Genomic DNA, 8,955 nt, shown 5'->3' on the forward strand with positions numbered 1-8,955 from the left:
CGAAGACTTCGCAGGATTATTTGAAGAATGACGTAACCGATAGTGACAACTATATCACGAGCAAAGTGTGAAGATCTTGCGAGATTAATCATTGTACATCTGCAATAACATAACAAGCCAGATCCGAAAATAAAGGTTGTCTTAGCTTTCATCCACTATGTAATATCCTATATAAAGGGTTGAGTGACTTTGGAGGAGGGGGAGATTTTTGGAGAGTGTTGAGTAAGCCAATAGGAGAGAGAAATTCTGAAAATTAGTCTGTAATCTTCTTGTTTTACGTATACTCTGTAAATTGAGAAAAGAAGCTTTAATAAAATCTTGGTTTATAATTGTTGACTATAGTGAGGTGTATATTATATGATTTCCTATAATTACACCCTCAATTATTGTTATTAATTATGTTGAAAATGGAGTGAAATCCACCGTTCTTGCTGATTTTTCACTTCAAGGGCTAGATGTATTACATTTTCAGAAAAACTTAGCTTTCTTTAATTTTTATGTGGATGTTATTTCTCCCGTTGCATATAGTTCTTCAAAATATGAAAATGTAGGCAATAGTTCGGAGATGGTTGTGAGTGCTAGAAACAGTTATTTGAAAGATGGTAAAGAGGTTCCAACTGCTTTTTTTGTGATGGTTGGGAGGATATTTTCGAAGATAGAAATCATCTCTTCCATGGTGGTGTTGAAGCCATTCGTATAACATGTGAATTGTTTGAGAACTGGCTATAAGGTGAAAAAAAGAAGAATAAATTTTCGTGAATGACGACCAAATGCGGCAACGACGGTTGCCCTTGGATGCTTCACGCCATTGCTAGTAACAAGTCTTTGGATATTTTTAAGGTAAATAACTACGTGGGGAGGCACACTTATAATGCTTATTACAGATTGAGAAGTCCTACGGATTCAAGAAAGCTTGTAAATAATTTAATTTATGAGTGTGTCAAGCACAACCATCTCATAAAGATTTTAGAGATCATGGACTATATTAAAGTTAGTGGGGGTCTCAACATCAAGTATCAACACGCGTACCATGTACTAGATTTATCGCATTAAATGATTTTTTGGAGACGATGAAAAGTCGTACAATGATCTTTTATGGTGGGTAAATGTTGTTTGGGGCCCTGGTTCATATATTTATTTTGAATACAACGACGCAACAAATTGATTTAATAGACTTTTCATTTTCTTTGGATCTTATAAAGAGGGTTATAAACTTTATCGTCCGGTGATGATCTTTTGCGATGTTACATTTCTTTTTGAGACTTTTTAATGAGCTCTCATGATCGCTACATGTTTTAACGGAAATTAAGGTAACTATTTTGTTTAGTACATTTTAATGTGTACTCTTTTTCATGTACCAATACATAGAGAAATTTTTTTAGGCGGGCAAAATCCGAAAGGGACATGGGGACCAATAAAAAGCCTATATTTTCCTTTTTTTTTGGACAGATGCTAAGAAATCTACATATTAATTTTATCAATCCATATTACCCTTCTCCAAATCAAAAACAAATCTTGCTAGTAACATAAATTAATCGGTAGGAAAAAAATATGATCTCCCATATTCAAGGAAGATCTTGATCTCAATGTAATAATATTGAAAAATTTGATCTCTTATTAAAAATTTTATTATTATCTTTTGGAACCTAATTCTTTTTCCCTCTTATGTCTGGACATCAATTCATGTAATAAGAAGTTTTAATCAACTTAGATCTTTGTCACTCTTTCCCAGAAAAACGGAAAATCTGGAACAACAAAAGAAAAAGAAATTGATACCCAGAGAAAGATAACAAGTGATCCTTATGTCTCAATTTCAATTGGAAATGCAGTAATTGGCAAGGTTCGTATGATGAATAACAATGAGAATTGTAATTGGTTGCAATATTTTAATGTGCATGTTGCACATATGCTGGGGAAGATTTGCTCTTCAACATAACGGTTTTGATCCCGAAAGAGATTTATCATGAAAGTAAGGGGAAAGTTCCGAATTCTCCACCATGCCGGATATGCTAAGATGTTCAAAGATGCCATTAATTTAGCAGAAAATATATAAACAGTAAGATTACCTAGATTTAAAAGAAAGGTGATATAGGATGATAGACTTGAGACTGTTTTTTTTTTCATCAAAAGCATTTTGTAACAAACTTGTAGTAAATTTTTATCAAAAATTTTATTTGGTAAAATAAATTCAAAGTGCTTTTAGTGAGAAGCACTTTCATTTTAGGTCTGGTTTTAAAAGCTACTCAGCACTAGCTTTTAAAAATTGGAAAAGCAAAAGCTGTGAACTCACGTAATTTGATTCAATTGATTCTCTATTTTAACCTTATTATTTTATTATAAAGACAACTATTACCCTTGAATATTATATACTTATCATATATTTCTAACTTGTATTTTGTTTCTCTGTTTTTTATTTTAAAACAATAAATAATAATTACAATATAATAATATTTTTCTAACCAAACATAATTATGAAAAAAATTATTATTTTTTTATTAAATAAAAAATAGTAATAAAATACAAATAAAATAACAAAATAAATATTACTTATATTTTATTAAATATATTAAAATTAAAAATATAACTTATTATAATTAAAATATATATAAAACTAATTTTTGAAATATGTCTATTTTCATCATTAACTACATCACCAGCACTTTAAAATACAAGTTTACCAAAGAGAATTTACAGTTTGTTAATTTCACAGAGATTTTTTAAATTACAGTTTACCAAACGTCGTACCGATTTATTTCCACAGTATAACACAACAATGCACAGCACAACACAACAGAAAAACACTTTTCTAAAACTCACACCAATGCCAAACTAGCCTAAAATCAATACTTAGATTTGTTAATGTATCAAAAAAAAAGGAAGGGAAAATGCTGGCTTCCTATTGGTCCCTATACCGCCTTCGGATTTTGCCCCTATCAAAAAATTTCTCCAATACATATTGATCATATGTGTTATCTGCTATTTACTTTAATCTTTCAATATAAGATGATTTATAACTAGTACATATTAATCTTTTAATATTGATTAATATGCACCGTCTTTTAAATAAATACCAACATAAAGAGATATGTATTGTATATTCCTTGTAGTTTGAAATCAGTTACTTAACTTTTAATTGTTTTTTGCAGGATTATATCCCCTTGCTTATGCATTAGTTATTGCAGAAAATAATGAAAGTTGGCATTGGTTTTTGCTTAAATTTCATAAATTGAAATAGAGAGTGATTTTTATAAACTGAATACCGTGAAAAACTAGAATGATTTTTAGTTTGACTATTTGAGGAACTGAATCTCTTGAAAAACTAAAGTTATCTTTAAACGTGTCTGTTTTCACGTATGAGAAGATATGAGTAGAGAAGTAATTTTCAATATTTTGTGCGATAACTCTAGGTTGACTTTGGTTTGTCACCGAAGTTTTCACCGAGGGACACAGAATAGGAATCCCACTTCCACCCTATCTAATCTTGATGTTGAGAACGCAACATATGGTCCGTACGATACCTTTCGCTATGATTCGAAGTGGAAGAAGTGAGCCTAGCATCACCCTATTTTGTACCACACAATAAGTTGGTTTTCCCCGTGGACTACACAATAACTGGTACCGGGTTTTTTTTCGACCAGCCAACAAATTTCATTAATCTATGGATTGGACATCCACCAGAAAAAATGGATGGGTGGGCATGAATCGGGCGTCCGTGCTTCCGAGGTGACACGTGGGATCATATTTTGTTCTGGACTAACCAGATTTGGCTGCCTCTTGTCCCGTTTGTACATCACATGATGAAATTCCTTATTGGTTTAAGAATCCTACTCTGATCATAGGTTCTGCATCTCCGTAAATATAGACACAGTTATATTATGATTCTGAACCCAATTATATTATGATTCTGAACCCAATTATATTATGAATCTGAACCCAGTTACACAAACCTATATATTGACACCTTCAGAGCCATCTATGATCATAAGTTTTTTTCACAGACGAGAATCTCAAACAGAAACCCGCTGTTTGAAGTTGAAACCTAGTAATTTACCAGTTCATAGTGATTGTTTGTCATGGCTACAGGAAAGGCAAAGCGATCCCCAGAAGTGATAGAAGATATTCTAATACAAAGAATCTTCTTAGTCACGTTAACAGATGTTGACAATAAACAGTTGATGTATTTAGAGAGCATGGCAGCTGAGAATCTCCGCCAAGGCAAGTCACTTCTGCTGAATCCTGATCTGATGGATGAAGTTCTTTTTGGTATACTTTCAGGTCAGTTTACTGGTGAATCGCTGTTTAAATACCTTACAGGATGTTATGGTCGTGCTTTCAAAGAAGGTAAGAAGATTGGTAATATGAAGGATATCGATCTGCAGTCTTCTTTATTGAATGGTGTTGTAGAACGAGCTAAGAAATTAGTTGCTAACTATTGCCGGACTTACTTGCATAACCCAGATATGTTTCCTAACAGTGAAAAGATATCAGCAGGTTCTGCTATATTGCCGATAATCTTTTCTGCAGTTTCAAAAAATAGTACGGCATGTGGAAACGAGTTCTTGAACGAGTTTTTTACAGATCCTGATGGTTATGATAGTATGGCTCCAATTTTTAAAGATTTGTATGATAGTTTGAACCATGAGATAAGTAAAGTTAATGATTCGCCACTTGGAAATTTTGTTCAACCCTTAAATGCTTTAAGGATGTTAGTGCGTTTTCCTAATGGTGGAAAAGCATTGGTAAGTCACCCTTCGTGGTTACCTAAGGGTGAAGCTGTGAACGGGCGCGTAATCGAGAAAGAGAGTATACTGGGTTCTTTTTTCCATATTAGTGATCTGACTGACGTGATGATTGGGGGGGAGCTTGATGATCAGCTCGTAGATTCCTCAACATCTCACGTATATGATGTTTCATCTACAAACTTACCCGCAATTATGAGTAACTTGCACGACGGGCTTGAAGACGTTCTTTTATGCTTGCTGAATAGTAAGGATACACGAGAGCGTGTTCTGGAGTATTTGGGCGACGTCATCGAGAAAAATTCTTCTAGGGCGCACATGAACATTGATAAGGTAACTTGTGCAAGTTCAGGCATGTTTGTTAATCTCAGTGTAGTGATGCTCCGGCTTAGTAACCCGTTCATAAACGAGTTAGAAAAGAGAGACAAGATAGACGCGAAGTATGTGTCTAATGGTACTCATTTGAACTTGAGAAGACTAACTCCTCTTCATGCATCCGAAGAAGAAATTGGGGCGTGGGCTGATGAAAATAAGTCGAAGTCTGGGAATAGTCGGTATAGTTTTATATGCGAGTGTTTTTTTATGACTGCTAGGGTCCTTAACTTGGGTTTACTCAAAGGTATAAATGAGTGCAAAAATCTTACTAGAGACTTGTCGGAGTATACAAAACTACTTTCCGAACAGGTAAAGCAACCTCCCTCTCCTTATTTCCAAGATGAGATAGCACGCCTCAATAAAATAATTGATTTGGTATCTGATGAAAAGTCTAGTTATGAGTTTCAGCTAGATATTAATATTCAGCAGGCATTGTCTTTCTACCGGTTGATGATCGTTCGGTTGGTAGATTTTGCTGGAGGGTTTAAAATGCCTTTGCCATCGAGTTGCCCTATGGAGTTTGGTTGTATGCCTGAACACTTTGTCGATGACGCAATGGAGTTGTTTATATTTGCCTCTGAGGCTATGCGTGAGAGATTGGATCCATTCTTGCTGAACGATTTTATGAACTTCATTATCATGTTCATCGCACGCCCGAATTATATCAGAAACCCTTATCTCAGAACCAAGATGGTTAAAGGCTTGAACTATTGGACGCCCAAGAGAAGTGATTCTGATACAGCAGTTACCCCTTTTCAAGGCCATCAAGTAGCTCCTGTTTCCCCTTTTCAAGGCTATCGATTAGCTCTTGGTCAGTATCTGGTTGAATCTGTGTTGAAGTTATATGTCGACATTGAGTCTACTCAATTTTCAGAGAAATTCTACATACGTAATGAAATCACACAACATCTCAAGTACTTGTGGGGAGAACCAAGCCATCTGGATGCATGGAAGAAATTTGCCAAAGAAGAGGAGAAGGGTGTTTATTTGAACTTTTTGAATTTCCTGATAAACGATAGCATATATCTTCAGGATGAAGGATTCAATAAAATTCGGGAACTTAAAGAAAAGGAAAAGGAGGGGAAAGTCCATCCTTGGGAGGAAAATGAAGTCAGGGAGTACATAAGGTTAGCGTTGGAAGATATCAACATGCTAGCATTCACTTCTGAGCAGATTACTGCGCCCTTTCTTCTTCCTCAGATAGTTGACAGAATAGCTAATATGCTGAATTACTTCTTGGTGCAACTAGTAGGCCCTAAACGGATCTCTCTTGAGAGTGCTGAAAAATATGGGTTCAAACCGAGGATATTACTGAAGAAAATTATTAGCATTTACGTTCATATAGCGAGGGATGATAAGGAAAATACTTTTGCTGCTGCAATTTGTAAAGATGGTCGATCATATAACGAAAAGTTATTTACTGAGGTAGTAAATATACCTGGATTAGGTGAAGAGATGACAGCATTGGGAGAGTTTGTTAACCTTAGTGCAAAGGTAAAACTTGCAGCTATAGCGGAAATGGACGTGGAAGCATCCCTAGGGGAGATACCAGACGAGTTCTTAGACCCAATCCAGTGCACACTAATGAAAGATCCAGTGACTCTTCCTTCTTCTAAAGTTACGGTCGACCGTTTGGTCATCAAAAGGCATCTTCTTAGTGACTCCAAAGATCCGTTCAACCGTTCATATCTTACCCAAGATATGCTCATTCCCGATGTTCAACTGAAATCTCAAATAGATGAGTTCATCAAGTCAAGAACCCAGCCTACTCCGTCAAGTTCAAACAACATTACTCAAAGCACAGGAATATTTTAAATTGAAGTTCTTTGTAATGTGCGACAATTCTTACATATATTTTAATCAGATTCAGCTTTTATTAGCTTCATTGTTTTGTTTTAATTGCATAGAACTGTTTCTATATATCTTAATAATGTTTCCATGAGTTAATGGAATTAATTTTCAAGATGTAATTTGTAATTCTTGTTTATAGCTAGATTTTTCTAGCTCTTGTTACTGTCTGTAAACTTTTTGACTTCCTGTAACTTTGTGCCTCCTTGGCACCGTGTTGTCAATTTTAATCCATCTTCAAAAAAAAAGTTAATGGAATCAATTAATCTCTTGTGCACAAAAAGATCGGTTGTGGAAGTGGCATTATTAGGAAAAATTAATTAAACACGATATCTCTACATGACTTATTCTTACTGAGGTGGTGTAGCAGGAAAAGATTATATAAACTCGATCTTTTTGTAGAAGGTTTGATTGGATTATTCGAGTCAGATTGCTGTGACTATAGAATACACATCATGAGATCTAAACTATAGAATACACATTAAAACAAAATAAAGAACTTGAAAGTAGGAGACAAATCTTTTTACGTGGCTCAGTTAATCCTGATTCACATTTGTATATGATTGGAAAGTATTGGCGAATAAACTGCCCGCACCATGAAAGTTCACTGAACAGAAATCCATTTTAGGGTTATGAAACGGGTTGGCAAATTATCAAGCATGACCTTATGGCTGTCATCAATGAATTTTACATAGAGGAGAAGTTAAATTGGAGAGTGAACAGTTCTTTCATATGCCTGCTTCCCAAGAAAGAGGAGTGTAATAGACCTCAACACTTTAGGCCTATAAGTCTTGTCAACAACACCTATAAGGTCATCTCCAAATCCTTAACCGCAAGATTCAAGACAGTCCTTCCCAAACTCATTTCTGAGCACCAAGGGGCATTCATCAAAGGGAGCACTACAAGAAAATTTGGTTTAAGAGACCAAAATCTTAGCAAGCTCTCAAAATTTTGGTCGCTTTACTAGTTAAGCAACCATGTTTGCAATTACCAAAAACTTTGGCTGCTATTAACATGCCCCCATTAAATCGTAGCTACTAATTAAATTTATGGGTTGCTCCAGCCTTTTTCCCAGTACTACATAGCGGGTGGAATATTAGGTTAGTAGCTATTTACTTCAAGCTACCGTGTATCAGCAATTCAAAATATGTTTGGCTGCTAAAAACCTGTCTCAACAACTGAGGTATAGCGACCACCAATTCAGAAAAGGAAAGTGGATGATTCTAATAATGGAAAGGGAAGCGATCACCAATATAGTGTTTGATGTTTGATATTGAGATGTTTAATTTTGATTTGTAGAAATTTTACGAGGTGGGTTTCTAATAGAAGTTCTACAGTAATTTTACGAGGTGGGTTTCCCATTCTTTCTCATTTTGCTAATCATTTTCATTCAATTGATTTATACACATTCGTAGTATTCAATCCAAAATATATATATTCTACATATTTTCTACGATAATAATTCACTTGTTCATTCCGTCCATTTCTAATACAATACTCGAAATTCTATCTAATTGAAAATCGAAGGTAATTACCGAATTTGTTTCCAATCATTACCTAGCTCTTGGTTTTCTATTGGCCAGATAAATTTGAAAAATCATATTCCTTGTTCTTTTTGTAATTAGCACAATTTTATATGATCTAAAATACTCTTTATATCCTAATTGCATGATTAAAAAAAATTAGGACAGAAAAAAGAAAGAATCGGAAAAATCTGATTCCTATGATTCAACATGAAATTGTTTTAGGTGTTTTATCAAAACCTTGAAAATTTAAAAATTATATCATTAATTCCTTTTTTTCAAAAAATCGGTGGAACTTGGTCAATTTTCTCGATTTACTGTCAGTAGTTCCCATCCTCGGTGAACTAATGATGGACATTCAGTTAAAATAATGAATAACCGAATAAACCAATTTATGTAAGAAAATTGAGTAAGGTCGAGCGAATTGGATAAGATTGATAGATAAAGGGTGAAATACACAAAGGTCGATG

At 34.5% G+C, this 8,955-nt stretch overlaps 1 protein-coding gene across 1 annotated transcript; it reads left to right on the top strand.

The window, feature by feature from the left end:
* Window positions 1-4,073: 4,073 nt before the first annotated feature.
* Window positions 4,074-6,929, top strand: LOC113327524 (probable ubiquitin conjugation factor E4). The gene has a single exon (XM_026574711.1). The coding sequence runs from the start codon at window positions 4,074-4,076 to the stop codon at window positions 6,927-6,929; it is 2,856 nt and encodes a 951-aa protein (XP_026430496.1).
* Window positions 6,930-8,955: the final 2,026 nt, after the last annotated feature.

This window comes from Papaver somniferum, unplaced genomic scaffold (assembly GCF_003573695.1).
Source record: "Papaver somniferum cultivar HN1 unplaced genomic scaffold, ASM357369v1 unplaced-scaffold_102, whole genome shotgun sequence".
Taxonomy (NCBI): Eukaryota; Viridiplantae; Streptophyta; class Magnoliopsida; order Ranunculales; family Papaveraceae; genus Papaver; species Papaver somniferum.